General features: G+C 41.8%; 1 protein-coding gene across 3 annotated transcripts in view; it reads right to left on the reverse strand.

The window, feature by feature from the left end:
* LOC140480447 (dynein axonemal heavy chain 11-like) overlaps positions 1-22,698 on the reverse strand; it is a 445,469-nt gene that overhangs the window by 938 nt on the left and 421,833 nt on the right. For all 3 annotated transcript variants that reach the window (XM_072575322.1, XM_072575320.1, XM_072575321.1), the window contains 4 exons: positions 21,119-21,301; positions 7,617-7,732; positions 5,748-5,860; positions 1,034-1,174 (listed from right to left, as the gene is read on the reverse strand). In XM_072575322.1, coding sequence (XP_072431423.1) covers positions 1,034-1,174; positions 5,748-5,860; positions 7,617-7,732; positions 21,119-21,301 — 553 coding nt within the window. The remainder of the gene's footprint in view (positions 1-1,033; positions 1,175-5,747; positions 5,861-7,616; positions 7,733-21,118; positions 21,302-22,698) is intronic.

Here is a 22,698-nt window from a genome sequence, read left to right on the forward strand (position 1 = left end):
CAACATTTCTTATACCATGTTCTTTGGATGAATATCTAACCAGTTCCCTAAATATTGCCTGAGAAATTCTCCTTCAATAATCTTAACTGCAGATCTTTTTCCTTGGTTAATTGTTCTGTCGTTCAATTGAAGATGACTTTCCTTTTATTCCAGACTAGGATAATTTAACTTCCTTTAAATCTTTTTTGTTTAAATGACTAAAATCAATGTTTGAACATTCACCAACCTTTTTAACTCCCAAAACATGTCATTTTCTGAATTTCATTTGAGTGAATATTAAATATTAGAATGTTATTTGTTTTGAATTGCAATTGGCTTACAGGTTTGCATTTGACTTAGATAACAATACTGTTTGTGTCAAGTCTGGGAATGAACAAGACTTGTTTGAAGGTGTAGTTTACCTGTTTTGCAGTTCAATTCAAATGCAAGAATTCTAGATTTATCTTTTCACTCTCTTTATGTTTATTTTTCAAAGCTTTAGATAATCTCTTCAGTGTTTCTGTTACACCTTATAAAGCCTAGGTTCTACAGTATTGCATCTACCCTCCAGACACCAACCTTGTGACTTGATGATAATTGATGGTACTTGGGTTTGGTCATGCTTTCCTCTGTTTTGGAAAGGTAAATGCAATACAACAGAATACAATGTCCAGTTGGTTTTAGTTATGTCAGGATAATACTTTAGTAGTATCTAAATATTAGATCCAGCATCACAAAGTGCAGTAAAACCAAAGTGCTGGAGAAAGTCAGGGGTGACAGCACCTGTGCAGGGAGAACTGCTAATGTTTAGAGTCCAAAAAGAGTTGTTTAGAAATTCACATGAACTCAACATCAACTTTGTTTCTCTTTCCACAGATGCTGCCAGACATGTTGAGTTTCTCCAGCATTCAGTTTTCACTTGATTTCCAGCATCTGTGGTATATTTCTTCTATCATGTGCATAGAGAACCTATAAAATAATTTATAACAAGACTTCCATCACTTCTCTGTATTTTACAGGTTTTTTTTCAATTATAACAAAATTTATAATCTACCTTCCAAAAACAATCCATGAATGTAGGCACCTTCCCTTGGTGGATGACTATAATCTTCTTTGGTCTTCTTGGTGACATCCACAGACAGGCACATCTTGTCCAAAGGCCATTCATTCTTTCGGGCTACGCTCTGCATAATTGCTGAAGAACTTAAGAATTAGTATACTTCTCCTTCAGCATTGACCATATTCTTGAGTTTATCTATAGTCATGTCTTTTCAAGGTGAAAAATACCATAAGACCTGTATTGTTAATTCTATCTTTGTGTCATTACCAGGTTCCTGACCTGCTTAGGATCCACGATTTTCTGTTTTAACACTTTTCACTGATAGGGCTAGGTGATTTTTACCTTGCATTTTAGGAATTTAATCAAGCTTTAACTTCATTGTAGTACCCTGTTCCCAGATAACTCATATTCTTTTCCAACATAAGCCATTGCTCCATTTTCAATATGAACCAGGCCTATTTATCGGAGCCAGCGAGACTATTTTGAACAGTAACTTTGTTTCCTTTGGACCAGTGTTCAAATTTGATTTTACCATGATGTTCTGAAATTGAGTGAGCTCAATTAAATGAAGTAACTTTACTTAGAGAGTAGTAAGGGTATGGAATGCTTTGCCTGCATCGGTAGTAGATTCGCCAAGTTTAATTTAAGTCGTCATTGAACAGGCAAATGGACGTACATGGAATAGTGTAGGTGGGATGGGCTTCAGATTAGTATGACAGGGTGGCGCAACGTAGAGGGCCGAAGGGCCTGTACTGTGCTGTAATGTTCTATGTTCTACGTATAGCACCTCAAACATATTAAAAGCTCCCAAGGTTCATCTAAACCATGAGCTGTGCCCATGAAAGTAATCCATGCTCACTGCCCTTTCGAGAAGAAGAGCTATTGTCCTTGCCTCATCTGGCCAACAGGTGATTCCAGACCCACAGCACTGTGATTGGCTCAATAGCCAAACAGTCCAAGGATGATTAAGGATATACTCAAGCTGAGCTTGCAGTTCAGTACACATCCAACTAACTTACATTCTGGGGAAAAAAACCCCAAATTAGCAATAGTGGAGAGGTGGTTGTGGTGAATAAGAGCTTGATATAATCAGCACACGTGAAAATCAATGCCTTGATGTTTGCTTATATCGCCAAGGGGTAGAATTTGGATTAAAAATGTGACCAAGTGCATATCCTTGGGGAATGTCAGAGGTAAATGCTGTAGTAGGAAAAGAAGCCAATGCAAGAGATTCTTTGGCCATGATCAAATACAAAGGGAATCCTGGACCACAGTGGAGAGTTACTGGAGTAGGGTTGTTAATTCAATCATATTAAAGGTGGAGGTGGGTCAAAATGGATGGAGACCTCCTTTGTTTTATCTTTGTCATTTGTGACTGGTAGCCATTTAGATATGTGATAGCAGCAGATGGAAACCTTTGCAAGTTGGACATTGGTTTGGGAGGCAACAGCACTTTCACGGAATTTGGAGTTTGAATTTGAGATCAAGAGTTTCTATAAGGATAGAAAAAGGATTCGTGAATAACAGCTAAAGAGAATCATTTACAATATTGGCTAATGTGAGCAAGAGGACAAGTTGGATGGTTCTGGACAGTCATAGTGAACATGAAACGTTAAGTCTGTTTAACTCCAAATTCTGCCAGACCTGCTGAGTTTCTCCAGTATCTTTTAATTGGATTGGTAGAGATGGGAACATGGGTCAAGACTAGAGTGGAGCTGGAAAAGCACAGCAGGTCAGGCACCATCCGAGCAGGAAAATCAGGCAAAAATTTCAGGCAAAAGCCCTTCATCAGGAATAGAGGCAGGATGCCTGCAGTGGAGAGATAAATGAGAGGGGGTTTGGGGTGGCGAGAAAGTAGCATAGAGTACAATAGGTGAATGGAGCTGGGGGTGGAAGTGATAGGTTAGAGAGGAGGGTGGAGTGGATAGGTGGAAAGGAAGTTAGGCAGGTAGGACAGGTCATGAGGATGGTGCTGAGCTGGAAGGCTGGAGCTGGGGTGAGGTGGGGGAAGGGGAAATGAGGAAACTAATGAAATCCACATCGATGCCATGGGGTTGAAGTGTTCTGAGGTGTTCTTCCTCTGGGTGTTGGGTGGTGAGGGAGTGGCAGTGGAGGAGGCCCAGGACCTGCATGTCCTCAGCAGAGTGGGAGGGGGAATTGAAATGTTGGGCTTATAGGGTGGTGGGATTGATTGGTGCAGGTGGTCCGGAGATGTTCCCTAAAGCGCTTTGCTAGGAGGCGTCCAGTCTCCCCAGTGTAGGGGAGACCACAGCGGGAGCAACGGATACAATAACTGATATTGATGGATGTGCAGGTAAAACTTTGGATGTGGAAGGTGCCTTGGATGGAGGTGAGGGAGGAGGTGTGGGTGCAGGTCTTGCAATTTCTGTGGTGGCAGGGGAAGGTGGTTTGTAGGGGGGGTGTGAACCTGACCAGGTAGTCACTGAGAGAATGGTCTTTGTGGAAATGGGTGGGGAGAGAAATATATCCCTGGTAGTGGGGTCTGGAGGTGGTGGATGATGTGGTTTATGCAACGGTTGGTAGGGTGGAAGGTGAGCACCAGGGGGGTTCTGTCCTTGTTACGGTTAAAGGGTGGGGTTTGAGGGCGGAGGGGCGGGATGTGGATGAGATGCATTGGAGGGCATCTTTAACCATGTGGGAAGGGAAATTGCGGTCTCTAAAGAAGGAGGCCATCTGGTGTGTTCTGTGGTGGAACTGGTCCTGGGATCAGATACAGCGAAGGCAGAGGAATTGGAAATATGGGATGACATTTTTGCAGGAGATAGGGTGGGAAGGAGTATAATCCAGGTAGCTGTGTTTTACTGAGATGGAAACATGGTCAAAGGGAATGGAAGAGGTTTTTCATGAACAAAAGCCCAGAAAGCATGAGGAAACATGAGAAAGAAACAACAAAACAATGCAAGCTTAGGGCAGAAGCTGGTGGGAATTTTTGTGGAAGATTGGCCTGGGTAGTGAGTGGAAGGCAGGGAAGTGTGGAGGCAGCTGATCAGTTTCCATCTTAATTGGTGGAGATGAGGTTAAAAAAAATTCCAAAATATGAAGAGCAGATGACTTCCTTCAAACAAATACCAGCAATATCCACTGAACAATGAGCAAGTGGAGTCCATGCACAGGAAAACTGGATTTGTAATTCCGATGCCATAGTCATCCACTGTTTCTTGCCAAAACATTGCAAGGGACCTACACCAAGCTTGTATTCAATGTGGTCATGGACGTATTGTCAATGTTAATGGAATGGTAAGGCTTCTGATTGCGTTTTGATCACGTTAACCATAACAATGAGAAGGCAAGTGAGATATGACCCATATAGATTTTTAATCTTTGCTACCATGAACAAATGGAGAAAACTTTAACACAGCAACAAAATCTCACTGACAAGTACATGAGCTGATATTTATGGCCCGTCATTTGAACGGCATGGGGAACATAAAGTGGGTGGACTTTCCTGAGGAACTCCTACAGAGATGTCCGGGAGCTGAGATGAGTGACCTCCAGCAACCACAATCAGGTTCCTTTGTGCTAAGCATGACTCCAGTGGGAAGACTTCCCCGATACCCTTTGTTTGGACTCCTTGATGTCGAACTCAAGTTCCCTGCCTTCTGTAAATCAGGAATGCCATCGCATCTGCCAATGGAATAGGACTATCTAGGGACGGTGATGGTGTTGTTTGGGACATATACTTTGCAGTCAAATTTTACAAATGAGCATGAGTCTATTGCTTGACTAGTCTGTGGGGCACCTCACCCGGTTTTGGGGTTCATCTATGAAATACCCACCTTAAAGCTTTTTTAAAAGAACATGCTCATCTAAAGCTGTAACTTTGAGCAAGCCTTTGGTTATCTGTTCTAATATTTCATTGTCTACCAAATTTCACTTGATATTTATTTCTGTAAAATGTTTTAGAACATGGTAGTGCATTAAAAGGTGCTACATAAATATAAGTTACTTTGAGGATTACAAAGTTCAATGCAGTGGACATGTTCTTTGGTGATAAATCTTTCTAATAAACTCCAATTTGTATTGTGAATCCTTGTATACTTAATACAAGGCGATGGTTCTGTTCCCATGCGACTCTGCATTATAAGAAAATTACATAATAGCAGCACCGCCTAAACCAATGGAGCTGGAATCCCATTATAACCAATACAAGTAAGGAAAGTTCGAGTTCTACAAATAATGGTCTAAATTATTCAATTGTGTTGTAGCCAATTCACGTTGAAGAAAGACACATTATAGCAGAACTGACTATACATTACATCTGTCACTGTTTAGAAAATAATGTTTGATGCATCTTCTGGGCAACTAGGAATGAAATTCTAACTTTGGAATAAATACTTGAACTTTTGTAGTTTTGACAGGAGTATGCCATTTCTGAGGTTTCCGATGGTCACCTGGAACATAGCAATTCAGCCCTTTGAACCTGCTCTACCCTTTAACATGATCATAACTGATATTTTTCCCCTGGTCTCCAATCCACTTTCCTACGTGTTCCCTGTAATTCTTATTCCACTTTTCATCAGAAACATATCTATTTCTTCCTTGAACCTGGAGTCATCCTGCAGAACGTTGCCGTTGTACTGTTCCAATACATTATACTGCCAAATGTCCCTTTGGGAAATACAGTCATATAATGGACACAGGTAAAAGCTGGCCCAATATATGGCACTTATGAACCAGTTAAACTTACCCGTAAGAAAAGATTGAGGATTGAAGAAACCAGAAAGCCAGACAACAGCAGGAAGACTAAGATCCTGAGTCCAAGTATCAAGCTCACGGCAACGTAAAATAACATCGTTGAACCTCCAAAATGGAGAGTGTAAGTTGTAACAAAAATATACAACAGACTTATCACAGCTCATTATGCATGCACATTTTTATACATTCTAATTTAAATAACTTCCGTATTGAGATGGTATCACCATTAAAAATGGCCACCATGATCCATCTGCTAGTGCACAGATTCACCCATGGCATCATGCTCCTAGTAAAAAGCATGTTTTAGTATAAAGGGCAAATTCTAAACAGTCAGAAAATAAATGTTTTTACCATATCTTACAACCATCATACCTTTAAAAAAAAAGTTTCAGTAATTCACTATAAAACATAGTCAGAAGATGCTTCTGCGAGGAAATTAAAAGGGATATGATTAGGTTGAATATATGCATACGGATAAATAGGTCTACCCCTTAAAGGAGACATGAGTTAGACAAATGACAGTAAAGCACATAATATGTATTAAAATACAAGAAACATACTTACAACAATTCTAAACAGACAGCACTTGGAAGGCTACTCTTATGGGTTCTTTCCAAATATGCTTTCATTTCTTTGGCCCTGTTGATCTTATTTATATATTTCAAATACACAGTGTGTGACATGTTTAGGAACAGCATTGGTTTGTACATGGACATGCATTGTTCTGTCTAGTAGTAGCTTTGGCCAGAGTACACACTCCTTTCATAATTTTGGGACTAAATTCTATGGTTCTATTCATCTCCTGCTCTAACTTTAGTAGAAACCATTGCGAACAATATTTAATGCATTGTTTGCTGGTTTCTCCCACTGAAGTTTCCATGACAAATGCTGTAGCCCTGTGTAATTTCAGGGCTATGTATTTATCAACAATATTAAGACAAAGGCACCGTGCTCTGACTCTGCTAGAGATTGCCTATGATCCATTAGATTAGATTCCACACAGCATGGAAACAGCCCCTTTGCCCAACAAGTCCATAATGACCCTCCAAAGAGTAAACCACCCAGACCCGTTCCCCTACCCTATGTTTACCCCTGACTAATGCACCTAACACTATGAGCAATTTAGCATAGCCAATTCACCTGGCCTGCACATCTTTGGATTGTGGGAGGAAACCCACACAGACATGGAGAGAATGTGCAAACTCCACACAGACAGTCGCCCAAGGCGGGAATCAAACCCAAGTTGCTGGTGCTATTAGGCAACAGTACTAACCACTGAGCCACTGTACCACCCAGTTGTGATGTGCTCTGCAAGGGATGACTCTTTCAAGAAATGTGCATATGAGCTAGCCATTATTGATTTGTTAAGATACTTTAAAAATGCTAATTGAGCACATTTAACATGAAGTTGGTTGTAAATAAAATAATTGCTTATAATTTGGGATTTTTTAAGCATCCCTTCTTTGGGATAGCTACAAGATTTGATCTTCAAAACCTATTGATTTGTCTCTGACACATCCTGATTTATTGTTATTACATATTTGTAAGTGCAAATCAGAAATTTAGGTACAGGCTTCCAACCATTTCACAGAAGGAAAGTCATCCACAGCACTTGCCTGAATTCCTGATCTCTGTTCTGAATGAGTTGGTCTCTCCATTCAGTGCCTGAAGTCAAAAGACTTCTTTGAATTATTCCTCTCTTCGCTGGGGGAGTGCTAATCTAATGCACTAAATATGTAATTTTACTGAAATAATAGTGATCTTCAAAACCTAACCAAATTTTGTAGAGCTATTTAAAGTATTTTTCTAGCTTTTCATGTATTTGAATTGCATAATTCATTAATAAGCCATTTCATCCTACCATTGTGCCAGTCCATATGAAGATGGATATGCCATTCTGCTCCATATTTCAGGGACGTTATCATAGTATAATGCTGATTGCAATGTTTCCATTTCAGGTGAGACTGTCAGCTCTCCCTGCGCACAAAGGAATATAAACAGGAACAGAAAATAGAACTATTTACATATCTAGTGCTTTTCATTCAAGTATATTTTCTACTCAGAGATTTCACGCAATCTGACCTTATCTGTTTTGCAGAACATTTTCTAACCAGGAACTTGCACATTTGCATTAATAGTTTTGACTAATTATGAATGTCCATCTCAAGTACTGGATAAGTTCATTTTGCATTCCCCAATAATGGTGTCTGGCCCTAAACTTAAGAGCACAACCAGCTGTACAAGTGAGACATTTCAGTTTTGTATACCAGCTGTTTTTGCAGCACGTCTGATAAAAAGCAGCATTTTAGGTTTATGTTTTTGTCCACCAACATTAATTTCACTGTAACTTCCAGTGTTTGACCAAGTATTTATTAAAACTCATTTCCACAGCCACTTCACATTCCTCAGTGACTGTGTCTCTCTTTCTTTCTCATGTCCTCATCCCAACCCCCACACATCAGGGCTTGTTAAGACATAGTTGGCTATTATACACCACCCATTTTTAGCCACTGACTGTTGCCATTAACAGCTTGTTGTTATTGCCAGATTGTTATCCACTCTTTTGTCTGTCCAACCATTCTTCTCTCTATTGTTTACTCCTTACCCCATCCCCCACCCAATCTTCTGCATATACACTGGCATTTTCCGGCTACCATCAGTTCTGAGGAATGGTTACTTGACCCGAAACGTTAACGCTTGATTTTTCTCCACTGATGCTGCCAGATTGCTGAGCTATTCCTGCAATTTATGTTTTCGTTTCTGATTTACATCATCCACAGTATTTTTTTTGGTTTTTAGCAGCACTTTAGGATTATGTTGTGAGGATATTTATTATCTTGGTTCTGACTCATTAGGAACCACATGCAGACAGTTCAAACACATTTCAATAAAGAACTTTGGCTGTTACACTGTAAAGGCTTTCCCTATGAGAAGTTTTCTCATCTTGGTTTTGAGATATGAATGTTGCTGACTGGGACAGTATTTCTAATTCCTAGAGAAAAGTGAGGACTGCAGATGCTGGAAATCAGAGTCTAGATTAGAGTGGTGCTGAAAAAGCACAGCAGGTTAGGCAGCATCCGAGGAGCAGGAAAATGGACGTTTCGGGCAAAAGCCCTTCATCAGGACCTTCCAGCACCACTCAAATCTAGACACTAATTCCTAGAGAAGCCAGTCCCTATTTGCCCTCAAAGGTAATGAGAAGTTGCCATCATGAACTGCTGGCCTTTGGGTGCAGGTACTCCTACAGTGCTATCAGGAAAGAGTATTTTATGCAGCAACAGTACAATAACTGTTTTATATTTCCAAATCTGGATTGGTGAGCATCTTGGCAAGGGGACCTAGTATGTGGTGGTGCTCCCATGTATTTGCCCACTTCCTTCTACATGGTAGAGGTCATGGGTTTGGAGGAACCTTTGAGTTTGTAGTGTTTTTTGTAGATGGTAAACCCTGCTGACATTGTGGGTCAGTGGTGAAGGTACTAAATTCTGAAGGTGGTGGTTGGGTGTCAATCAAGTTCATTGCTTTGTCCAAGATGGTCTTGAGCTTCTTGACCATTCAGTCAAGTGGAAAATATTCTGTTATACTCCTGACTTGGGCCTTGTTTATGGTGGACATGCATTAGGGAGAGATGAGGTGAGTAATTTCAACACAACTCCTCACCTTTGGCCTACTCATGTAGCCACAGTATTGATCTGGCCTATCCAGTTCACTTTCTGGTTACTAGTGGAAGATTCAGCTTTGATAATCCCATTGAATGACCAGAGGAGATGCTTAGATTTTCTTGGATGGTGTGCAGCACCACTTATTTGCCACTTATCAACTCAAGTCGAGATCGTTGTCCAGTCTTGCAACAGATTGTTGACTTCAGGAAGAAAAGAGGAAGACATGCCCCTATCTCCATGAATGAGCTGAAGTGGAGAGGGTCGAGAGTGTTAAGTTCCTAGGAGTGACGATAATCTAACACCCTGACAATCTCTTCTGGACCTCCCACTTGGATGTGACAGTCAAGAAGTCACAACAATGCCTCTTCTTCCTCAGGAGGCCTAGGCAATTTGGCATGTCCATAAGAACCCTCACCAACGTCTACAGATGCACCTTAGAAAGCATTCTATCTGGCTGCTCTGCCCTGGAACATAAGAAACTACAGAAAGTTGTTGTATACAGCTCAGACCATCATGCAAGCCAACCTCCCATCTATGCACTCCATCTACACCTCTTATTGCTGCAGAAAGGCAGCCATCATCAAAAACCCCTCCCACCCTGGTACTACTCTCTTCCAAACTCTCATCAGGCAGAAGACACAGAAGCTTAAACACATGTACCGACAGGTTCAGGACCAACTTTGTCCTTGCTGTTAGCTTTGAACAGACCTCACAAATTTTGAATCTAATGTTGATCTTGCTCTTGTGCAGCCGTCACCCTGTATGCCTCTATCAATCTAAATACCCGATGATCTGTATGTTTGTTTATGTATTAATCTGCTTGTACTGCTCACAAAACAAAACTGTTCACTGTATTTAGGTACATGTGTATTCTTGATGAAGAGCTCATGCCCAAAACATTGACTCTCCTGCTCCTTGGATGGTGCCTGACCAGCTGTGCTTTTCCAGTGTTAAACTTTTCGACTTAGTTACATGTCACAACAATAAATCAAATCATGAACTGCTTCAGCATCTGAGAATACATGAATGGTGCTGAATGTTGTGTGCAGTGGTCAGTGAATATCCACACTTCTAAATTTATTATGGACGGAAGGTCATTTGGTAAAACAGCTGAAGTTCACGGAGGCTCGGATATTATCCCAAGGAACTCTTACAGTGATGTCATGGGACTGATTGACCTTCAAAAAATACAATCATCTTCCTGTGCTAAATATAACTCCAACCACTGGAGAGTTGCCCGATTCTGCATGATCCTAGTTTTGCTCAGGGCCGCTGATGCAAATACAACCTTGATGTCTTAGGTAGTCACTCTCATCTCCGGAGTGACCCAGGTGGAATCCATCAGTGAGCAGGTATTGCTGAGGAAGTGCTGCTTGATAGCACTGTTAACAACCCCTTCGATTACTTTGCTAAACTTTGAGAGTAAACTGAGAGGATGGTATTTGGCCAAGTTGGATTTTCCCAGTTATTTGTGGACAGGATGTATTTGTAATTTTCTACATTGGCACGTAGATGCCGCTACTATGAAGGAACTGTAACAGTTTGATCAGGGATGTGGCACATCCTGGAGCACGAGTCAGCTCAGTTCTACTGAAGGAATGTTGCAGGGATTGTAGCTTTTACAGTATACAGTGCCATCAACCTTTTTATATTGGGTGGAGAAATTGAATTTGCTGCAAACTGGGAGTTGTGATGCTGGGAACCTTTAGAGGAGGCCAGAATGGGTCAATGGCACTTCTAGCTTCTGAAGAGTGTTGCAAAGGTTTCAGCCTTCTCTTTTGTCAAAAGGTGTGGCACTGGGAAGGCACAGCAGGTCAGGCAGAATCCAAGGAGCAGGAAAACTGACGTTTCGGGCAAGAGTCCTTCATCAGGAATAGAGGCAGGAAGCCTCCAGGGTGGAGAGATAAATGGGACGGGGGGAGGGTGGTGGAGCTAGGGAGAAGGTAGCAAAGAGTACAATAGGTGAATGGGGGTGGGGATGGAGGTGATAGGTCAGAGCGGAGGGTGGAGCGGAGAGGTGGGAAGGGAGATTGACAGGTAGGACAGGTCATGAGGGTGGTGCTGAGCTGGAAGGTTGGAACTGGGGTAAGGTAGGGGGAGGGGAAATGAGAAAACTGGTGAAGTCCACATTGATGCCCTGGGGTTGAAGTGTTCCGAGGCGGAAGAGGAGGTGTTCTTCCTCCAGGCGACGGATGGTGAGGGAGCAGCGGTGGAGGAGGCCCAGGACCTGCATGTCCTCGGCAGAGTGGGAGGGGCAGTTGAAATGTTGGGCGGTGTGGTTGATTGGTGCGGGTGTCCTAGTGATGTTCTCTAAAGTGCTCTGCTCGGAGGCGTCCAGTCTCCCCAATGTAGAAGAGACTGCATCGGGAGCAACGGATACAATAAATGACATTGGTAGATGTGCAGGTGAAACTTTGATGGATGTGGAAGGCTCCTTTGGGGCCTAGGATGGAGATGAGGGAGGAGGTGGGGGCGCAGGTTTTGCAGTTCCTGCGGTGGCAGGCGAAGGTACCAGGAAGGGAGGGTGGGTTGTTGGGGAGGTGTGGACCTGACCAGGTAGTCACAGAGGGAACGGTCTTTGTGGAAAGCGGAAAGGGGTGGGGAGGGAAATATATCCCTGGTGTGGGGTCTGTTTGGGGGTGGCAGAAATATTGGTCGATGATGCGGTTAATGCAAAGGTTGGTAGGGTGGAAGGTGAGGACCGGGGGGGGGGTTCTGTCCTTGCTACGGTTGGAGGGGTGGAGTTTGAGGGTGGAGGTGCGGGAAGTAGACGAGATGTGCTGGAGGGCATCTTTAACCACGTGGGAAGGGAAATTGCGGTTTCTAAAGATGGAGGCCATCTGGTGTGTTCTGTGGTGGAACTGGTCCTCCTGGGAGCAGATACGGTGGAGGCAGAGGAATTGGGAATATGGGATGGCATTTTTGCAGGAGGTAGTGTGAAAAGAGGTGTAATCCAGGTAGCTGTGGGAGTCGGTGGGTTTGTGAAAAATGTCAGTGTCAAGTTGGTTGTCATTAATGGAGATGGAAAGGTCCAGGAAGGGGAGGGAGGTGTCAGAGATGGTCCAGGTGAAGTTAAGGAATGTGTTGGTGAAGTTGACGAATTGCTCAACCTCCTCGCAGGAGCACGAGGTGGCGCCGATGCAGTCATCTATGTAGCGGAGGTAGAGGTGGGGAGTTGTGCCGGTGTACAGAGAGTCAATGTTTCAGGCATAAGCCCTTCATCAGGAATGTGGAGACAGAAGAGGATTTGAGAGATAAATAGGGGATGTGGGGGTGGGGCTGGTAGCTGGGAAGGCAATAGGTGGATGCAGATAGGAGGTAATAGTGACAGGTCAGTGGGGAGGGTTGAGCAGATCAGGTTGTTATGAAGATGTGACAGGTTGTTATGAAGATGTGGGTGTACTATACCTTTAAGAGAGTTAAAAACTGGTAGAGCTACCTGACAGCACCAAATGTTCGCAATAAGGTAACAATGTAATACTTGGTCAAAAGCTAAATTAGCTAAAGTGGGCACCAGTCATTATTAACCATAAATGGTTGTGTCTACCAGATTTCCGGAGGCAATTCCATGATGGACTGTCAAGGCAAAACGGGTATGGATGGGTTAGTAGCTTTCTTGACATGTTATGGGCTACCCAGAGAGAGAAAACGTCAGACCAAGGGTAAAATTTTACTGCTGGGCTATTTGAAGAGGTTATGGATAGTTTAGGTATACAGCACTTTAAATCCAGTGCGTATCATCCTGAATCCCAGGGAGCTTTACAAAGGTGGCATCAGACCTTGAAGACCGTGTTGAGAACATACTATCAGGATTTCCCGAATGATTGGAATAAAGGTATCCCATTCATATTGTTTGCCATTAGAGATGCCTCAAAAGAATCTACTCAGTTTACTCCCTTTGAGTTAGTATTCGGTCATGAAGTGAGAGGCCCTTTGAAATTAATTAAAGAAAAATTGACAGGACCAAAGTCGGAGATCTCACACTTAGATTGTGTACTGGAGGTGAGGGAGAGACTAAATAGAGTAGGTGAGTTGCTAAACAGCGGCTAAAGAGGGCACAGTGTAGAATGAAGCAGGTGGCAGATAAAAGCTCTGAGACTTGGACGTTTTCCCAAGGGGATGACGTGTTAGTACCGTTACCAATGATAGGACATCTCTTCAAAGCCAGGTTTAGTGGTCCCTATCAAATTGAGAAAAAGTTGAGTCAGGTGTACTATTTAGTAAAGATGCCAGATAGAGAAAAAAAGAGGTATTGGCTATGTCATGTGAACATTTTGAAACAGTATAATGCTAGAGAGAAAGAACTGGAGAAATAGTTATTAGTTACTGCCCTACAGGGTGAATCAAATCCAGATTATATGGATTTTGAGGTGCCTCAAAATAGATTTAAAAATGAAGATATCCTTGAGCAATGGGATAAATTAGTAAGTTATCTGTCTCAAGAGCATAGAACGCACTTGAAAGATTTGTTATTGCAGTATAAGGACATATGTACGAATCAGAAAGGGAGGACTAATGCTATTGTACATAAGGTTGATGTAGGGAATACTGCTCCAATAAAACAACACCCCTATTGGCTTAATCCTTTCAAAGCCAGACAGGTCCAGAAGGAGGTGGAGGCCATGCTTGATGAGGACATCATCGAACCAAGCTAGAACGAGTGGAGTTCACCGATCGTCTTAGTTCCCAAACCGCACGAAACTCAACAATTCTGTGTGGATTATCAGAAGGTCAACGCAGTTACAAAATTGGATTTATATCCAGTTCCTAGATTGAAGAACTGTGTCAAGAAAGTCAGATAAGCCAGTTACATCACTAAGTTGGACTTTAATGCGTAGTTACTGGCAGGTACATTTATCAGAGTCGCCAAAAGAAATTTCTGTGTTTGTAACCCCAAACACTTTATATCAGTTTAAAGTGATGCCCTTTGGAATGAAGAGCTCACCTGCCACATTCCAAAGACTCATGAACAGAGTTGTGACTGGGTTAACAAACTGTGCAGTCTGTTTGGACGATGTAGTGATCTTTAGTAAGTCCTGGAAAGATCACATGGTACAGTTGGCGGAGCTCTTTGAACGACTACGAGAAGCAAAACTGGTGATAAACGTAAATAAAACGGAATTCGCGAAAGCAGAGGTGATGTTCTTGGATCATAATATCAGTCATGGAAGGTTGACTCCACAGAACACAAAGACGAAGGCCATCGAAGAATTTCCATGACCAACCTCTAAGAAAGAGATGTTTCAATTCTTAGGACTCAGCGGATTCTATTGGAAGTTTGTTCCAAACTTCAGCAGTGTAGTGGCACGGTTAACCAGTTTGCTGAAGAAGGACACAAAGTTTCGGTGGACAGAATCATGCCAGGAGGCATTCGACCATTTGAAATCGATATTAACTACCAAACCAGTTTTAGCTACACCAACATTTTCAAAACCTTTTAAAGTTGCCATCGATGCTAATGACATTGGAGTTGGAGCTGCATTCCTACAGGAAGATGAGGATGGGATTGAGCTGCCAGTTGGTTACTTTTCGAAGAAGATCAACATCCACCAGAGGAAATACTCCACAGTCAAAAAGGAACTATTGAGTTTGGTACTGGCTTTACAACATTTTAATGTGTATGTCACAAACAATGTGTTGGAGACGGTTGTGTACATGGATCACAATCCACTTACATTCTTATAACACTTTAAAGACAAGAATATGAGACTATTTTGTTAGAGTCTTATGTTACAGACTTTTAATTTTAAAAGTATACACGTTGCGGGTCGGAAGAATGTAATCGCAGATGTGTTATTGCAGATTTAACTGATAAAGTTTAAATGAGACTTGTCTTTATTTAATGTTTTTTTAATATAGAGGTATATGGGAAGAAGTTAAATTGAACTTATATGTAAGTTATTGGTATGTTAGAGTAATGTGTTTAAAAAGTAGAAAAAAAAATGAAGTCTTCTTTTCATTATGATGGTTCATTTTTTTCTAAAGGTGGAGGTGTTATGAAGATGTGGGTGTACTATACCTTTAAGAGAGTTAAAAGCTGATAGAGCTACCTGACAGCACCAAGTGTTCGCAATAAGGTAACATTGTAGCACTTGGTTGAAAGCTAAATTAGTTAGTTGCCTGGAAATGACAAAACAGATTCAAATTAGGCCAATCAGTTTAAATTATACCCTGAAAAATACCAAACTGCAATCCAGTTTGAATTTAGCATAGTGACAATCTTAAAAGCCAATGATACAATTCAATGCCTTTGGGGGAGGAAATAAGACCAGGAAAAAATGAACAGTTGAGAAGAGAACTGCCAAGCTACCAGCATGAAAACAAAGACTGCCTGAAAAATAGCTTTCTGAAAAGTACCTTTACCGATCAGTAACCTGTGAAGCAGAAATCCCTAACAAGAAGAAAAGAATACCAGAATTCAGAGAAAACAAAAGCTACCTGGTTTTGAGATAACAAGTTTTGTCTTATAAATCATAATGGGGAGTTTTATCGAACTAGTATAACAGAAGGGAAGGTAAAACGTAAATTAGAGTTAGGAATTGTAAATAGTTGCTAGTTAATTATTTGCTGTTATACTTTCAGAAATAATGTTAATTTTTATTTTAACTAGTTCTTGGCATATTGAATTTTCACAGATTACTGCATGGCATAAATCTTTTCTGTGTTGCTGGTTTTAAATTAATCAGGAGATCAATTTAACCTCGTATCGTAACAAGATCAAGAGGGCAATGCTGAGTTGGAGGGTTGGATCTGGAATGAGGTGGGGAGAGGGGAGATTTGGAAACTGGTGAAGTTGATGTTGACACTGTGTAATTGAAGGTCCCAAGGTGGAAGGTGAGGTGTTCTTCCTCCAGTGTCGGGTGGCTTTGTTTTGGAGGTGGAGGCGGTTCAGGACTTGCATGTCCTTGGGGTAATGGGACGGGGAATTGAAGTGGTTGACCACATGGCAGTGGGGTTGTTTGGTGCATGCATCCAGCCCCCTTCCTCCTTCACATTCCTGATGAAGGGCTTATGCCCAAAACGCTGACTCCCCTGCTCCTCAGCTGCTGCCTGACCTGCTGTGCTTTTCCAACGCCACACTCTTCAACTCTGACTCTGCAGCATCTGCAGTGTTCATTTTCTCACAGCCTTCTCTTTTGCACAGATCTTAGCTCTCTCATCATTGAGGATGAGAATATTTATGAGATCTTCTCCTCCAGTGAATTGTTTAGTTATCCACCATTATTCACAACTGGATGTGCAGGACAATTCAGCTTAGATCTGATTCATTGCTTGTGGAATCTCTTAGCTCTGTCTACGACTTGGTGTTATGTTGTTTTGCATACAAGTAGTCATGTTTTCTAGCTTCACCAGATTGACACCTTATTTTTAGATGATGCTCCTGGCATAAATTCATGCACGTGTCATTGAACAAGGCTTGATCCCTGGATTGATAGGAATGGTACCATGGAGGTTAGTGTGTGCTTGATGACAGGTCTACAGATGGCTCTCAGTACCTTATAGAAGCCCACTCAAGTTGCTAGATCTGTTCAAAGTCTGTCCCATTTTGTGATATGGTGGTGCCACACAACACAATGGAGGATATCCTCATTGTGAAAGTGGGGCTTTGGCTCTATAATGTCAGACCGCGTGGTGGTCACTCCTACTTGTGACGGACAGAAATATCAGCAACGGTGGTTTGGTGAGGACAAAGAGAAGTACGTTTTTTCGCTCGTGTTGGTTCCCTCACCACCTGCTGCAAGCCCCGTTTAGCAGCTATGCCCATTAACACTCAGCTAGTTCAGTCAATAGTAATGTTACAGAGTTACTCCTGTAAAGGACATTGAAGTCCCTTACTCAGAATAGATTCTGTGCCCTACACAACCTGTGTGCATTGTTCTAATTGCTGTTCAACATGGGGATGGACTAATACAGGAGGTTTTCTTGCTCATGTTTCACCTAATACATAAGACTTCAAGGAGTCCACAGAAAATGTTTGCTGATTGTGAGAAACTCTCTCGCAAATGTTCATCACTGTGCAATTACCTCTGTTGGTCTGCCTTGCCACTGGAACTGAACATATCCAGGCATTGTATCTGTAAAGTATATTTCTATGACTATGACTATAGAGGAAGCTCAATTATCCAAATATTGGATTATCCGAAGAAGATCTCTAGGTCCCAATAGAAACATTACAACAAAGAAGAGTTTCCAACACTGATCGCGCCTTTTGTTTACGATGATTAAAGACAGACTTGGCTTACTGAAATGTTGCCGAGAACTGTCCTGGACATTGATAGGATCCCAGGCACCGTCTCCAAATGACTGACTGCCCACGCCCTCTCTGTCTCACCACACTTTCCCTGGAATCCTACACAGAGGTATATCCTGAACCCTCCTTCCCTAGATAATCTCTCCAAATTGTCCTGTACAGTGCAAAAGTAGAACTTGACAAAAAGTTGCAGTAAAAAGGTGTGCGTGCACACACACGCTGTTTGGAGACTCACTCTACAAAGGCAGCAGCATTCTTACTGTTGGTTTCTGCTGCCTAGTCTCCTGAATGGGAAGCCGACTTAGCAAGTGCTCGCTGTGTCAATCACATTGAACTGAACTGATGGAGGGGGGGGGGGGGTCCTTCAGCAATGCTGCTGGTCCCTTACACACAAATGTGTCTCTGCTCAGAAACAAACCCTGAGACAGAGAGAGGGAGCAAGGCAGGCAGAGAGAGACAAAAGGCAACTTAAGAAAACCCCGAGCCCCATAGGCGAGGCATTGAATCAATTAACTGAACGAAGTAGTGCCCGTCCATCTCGTTCGGATAATCGAGGTTCCTCTGTATTAGGCTGCTGTTTGATTATTCTATGGGACAGCTCTCTCAATTTTGGCACAAACCCCCAAATGTTAGTAAGGGGAATTTGCATGGAAGACAGAACTAGGTGTGTCATTGCTGTTTCAAGCATTTGGATTGATGCAGCTTGTTCATCCAGTTTCAGTCCCTTTCTTGGGCCTTGCGGTAGTTTGATACAACTGAATGGCTTGCTTGGTTATTTCAGAGGAGAGTTAAGATTCAACCACATTGCTGTCAGATTTGAGCCAGATCAGTAAGGATGATGGTTTTCTTTCCCTAAACAACATTATGAATCATTGACTAAAAATTCATTGCTGCTTTCAGTCCCTTTTCATTTCTTTTTTGAATTAGGCCAGTCAATGACAGAAGTGGGAAGTTGAGTGTGGACCCTGTGGAAATCGGAGCGGTGCTAAATGAACATTTCTCATCGGTGTTCACTCAAGAAAAGGAGAATATTGTAGAGGAGAAGAATGAGGTACGAGATATTAGTCTAGAATGGATCGCGGTTAGTTACGCACAGGTGTTATCAATTCTAGAAGGAGTGAAAGTAGACAAGTCCAACTGGGCTGGATGGGATTTATCCGAGGATTCTCCGGGAAGCTAGGGAGGAGATAGCAGAGCCGTTGGCTTTGATATTTGAGTCGTAATTGTCTACAGGTTTAGTACCTGAGGACTGGAGGATTGCAAATGCTGTGCCCTTGTTTAAGAAGGGCAGTAAAGATGACCCAGATAGTTATAGACCAGTGAGCCTTACTTCTGTTGTAAGAAAGGTTTTGGAAAGGATTATAAGAGATAAGACTTATAATCATCTAGCAAGCAACAATTTGATTTCAGATAGTCAACATGGTTTCGTCAAGTGCAGGTCGTGTCTCACAAACCTCATTGAGTTTTTTGAGAAGGTGACAAAGCATGTAGATGAGATTAGGGCAGTTAACGTGGTATACATTGACGTCAATAAAACCTTTGATTAGGTTCCACATGATAGGCTGATGGAGAAAATGCAGAGGCATGGAATTTAGGGTGATTTAGCAGATTGGATTAGAAACTAGCTTTCTGGAAGAAGGCAGCGAGTGGTGGTTGATGGAAAATATTCAGCCTGGAGTCCGGTTACTAATGGTGTGCCACAAGGATCTGTTTTGGGACCACTGCTGTTTGTCATTTTTATAAATGACTCAGACGCAGGCAGAGGTGGATGGATTAGTAAATTTGCAGGCGACACTAAAGTCGGTGGAGTAGTGGACAGTTTGGAAGAATGTTACAGGTTGCGGGGGGACTTGGATAAACTGCAGAATTGGGCTGAGAGGTGGCAAATGAAGTTCAATGTAGCTAAATGTGAGGTGATGCACTTTGGGAAGAATAACAGGAAGGCAGAATACTGGGTCAATGGAAAGATTCTTGGTAGTGTGGATATGCAGAGGTATTTTGGAGTCCATTTGCATAAATCCCTGAAAGTTGCCACCCAGGTGGATAGTGCTGTGAAGAAGGCATATGGTGTGTTAGGTTTCATTGGTAGAGGGATTGAGTTCCGGAACTGGAATATCATGTTGCAACTATACAAAACGCTAGTGCAGCCACACTTGGAATATTGTGTACAGTTCTGGTCGCCCCATTACAGGAAGGATTTGGAAGCATTGGAAAAGGTGCAGAGGAGATTTACCAGGATGTTGCCTGGTTTGGAGGGAAGGTCTTATGAGGAAAGGCTGAGAGACTTGGGTCTGTTCTTATTGGAAAGAAGGCGGCTAAGAGGGGATTTGATAGAGACATACAAGATGATCAGAGGATTAGATAGGGTAGACAGTGAAAGTCTTTTTCCTAGGATGATGACGTCAGCTTGTATGAGAGGGCATAACTACAAATTGAGGGGTGATAGATTTAAGACAGATGTCAGAGGAAAGTTCTTTATGCAGAGAGTGGTAAGGGTGTGGAATGCCCTACTTGCTAATGTAGTCAACTCAGCCACATTAGGGAGATTTAAACAATCCTTAGATAAGCACATGGATGATTTTGGGATAGTGTAGTGGACGAGCTTAGAATAGTTCACAGGTTGGCGCAACATCGAGGGCTGAATGGCTGTATTGTTCTATGTTCTATACTTAATGTTATTAAATTAAATGATGAATATCTATTAGGAATGTGGAAGCAATTTGACGTGTATCCACCTGGTCTGGTTCTTTAGCAGTATTAATCATAATTTAACGCGAGGTTTTACTAGTGCAAAGCCCATCCATCATCCATCACCCCTCCCCTCCTCCTCCCCCCCCCCCCCCCCCCCCCACACCCCCCCCACCACCCCAACCCAGAGTTAAAATGGGCCTTCAGGTGTCTACAATCCAGGATTTTCCATCCAGTTTTAATGCAAGCTGCTAATCATTAAATAAAGCATCTTTAGTATGGGAAAACATGGCACTTGGGATGATCAAACAAAATTTTATGACAGGACACCTTAGATATTAGGGAAGGCGAGTGTCGTGTCTATGTATATGCATATATTGGAAAACAAGCATGAGAATTTTTAAATTAAGCAGTTGCTTAATCAAGAGTCAAAATAAGTCCATGGGACAGAGGGAGATGGGTGAAAAGGACTTAATACCATTTAGGATACATGCAGCTAAGTTTTACAGTATCCTCAATTTATGGGGGTTGAAAAAGGAGGCTGGACAGGGTGTATTGCAACAGTTAAACTACAAACATCAAAGGCAACGATGGTTTCAGCAGTACATGAGGTGTATAGGGGAACAAATCATGGACAATGCATAAAAATAAATTTCCCAAGGCATTTCCTGGTGTGTGAATTTTTTCACAAAGAACCACGCACTCAACACGACCTTTTATTCTGCCCCTTAACTGGTACAATACATGGCAAAATAATTTTACCCTCAGTCCAAGATCCAGTTCTTTAAGGGATTTCTTGATCTCTCGCGTAAGGATGTTCATACGTTCACATTCTTGGAAACAAACAAGAATATAAGGATTGCGTTCTGCTGTTTTTGCTGTAACTTCAGTCATGTTGAATTCTTCCGGAAGTTTCTCTAAAATATCATCCAGAATACTCTTCATCTGCAAAAAAAAAGTCCCATGGTTAGAACAGTGCCACAGATAATTAGCATGTAAGAAAATTCAAGGCATATGACTAAGAACATTTAATTTAAAAGAGATTTATTTGCTATGTTTTGTCAGTGATCCAAATAATTGAAAGAAATTTTGGTGAGCAAAAATAAATCACAGACCTTATGAATATTTTCTGTTTAATCTTCCATGTGTGATGGATGACTCAGTAATTCTTAAGCACTTAGTGTACCCTGTTGTGCACATCTTTGTTTGTCTATTTTAACTTGCACACCATTAAATTAGATTAGAGCATGAAACTATAAATGATGTGACTGAATTGTTTCATGCTGTGCAGAAATTAATCAATGTTCCATGTGGCATATCGTCAAATTTCTCAAATGACTCAACATGACTATTATGATTCTTGACCACTAAGCTTTGACTGCCCTTTCATAAGTTTATTTATATTTTGAAGTAAATCTTATGTGCCAATCACAACCTTGGGAAATAGTCTTCTTCTGTCAAGATGAATAATTGCTACAACCACTAAGTTACTTCAAGCACACTAACCCTTGCCACTCCTTCAGCTACTTGTCCTTGCCCTCTGGAATGTCTCCTCAGAACAGTTTTGCTTCACCATCTTCCTTCCTTTCTATCTTCAAATTATTCCTCAAAACCTACTCTTTGGATCATGTTTCTGTTTCCTCATGGTGATCCTCTCTCTCTTTTACCATGTAATTTACTGACGTCTCTTCAGTATTGTAAACAGTGTAAAAAAAGTGGGTGAGCAGCATGATAGATGAGGCTGAGCACTGAAAATGAAAAAATATACTTTGAAGATCAGATAGCAGCTACACAAATTAAGTTGGAGGGAGAAAATAAATCATGTTTTTGAACTACATCCTATCTAAGTTGGACTCTAGCTTAAACTTGTTTTAGGTCTTAAACCAAAAGAAAAATTTACTTTATAATCATTCAATTCTATGGTGCGGAAAAAGGCCATACAGCCCACTGAGTCTGCACCGATCCTCCGAAGAACATTTCTCCATATCCCTGTAACCCTGTATTTATCGTAACTAATCCACCTAATGGGCACCTCCCCTGTTACTATGGGCAATGTAGCATGACCAATCCACCTAACCTGCACATCTCTGGACTTTGGGAAGAAACTGGAGCACACAGTAGACATGGGGAGAAGGTTTGAACCCCACACAGTCAGTCACCCAAGGCTGGAATTAAACCTGGATCCCTGGTGCTGTCAGGCAGCAGTGCTAACCACTGAGTCACCTTGCTGCCTTAAGGTTAGGATAGATCATTTCACTTAGCAATTTCTCTGTCATGTATGTTAGCCATGTCAACTTCTTCTTTCATCCTGATATTTTAGGCATATATCTGCCTTCAAACAC

Source organism: Chiloscyllium punctatum, chromosome 8 (assembly GCF_047496795.1).
Source record: "Chiloscyllium punctatum isolate Juve2018m chromosome 8, sChiPun1.3, whole genome shotgun sequence".
Lineage (NCBI taxonomy): Eukaryota > Metazoa > Chordata > Chondrichthyes > Orectolobiformes > Hemiscylliidae > Chiloscyllium > Chiloscyllium punctatum.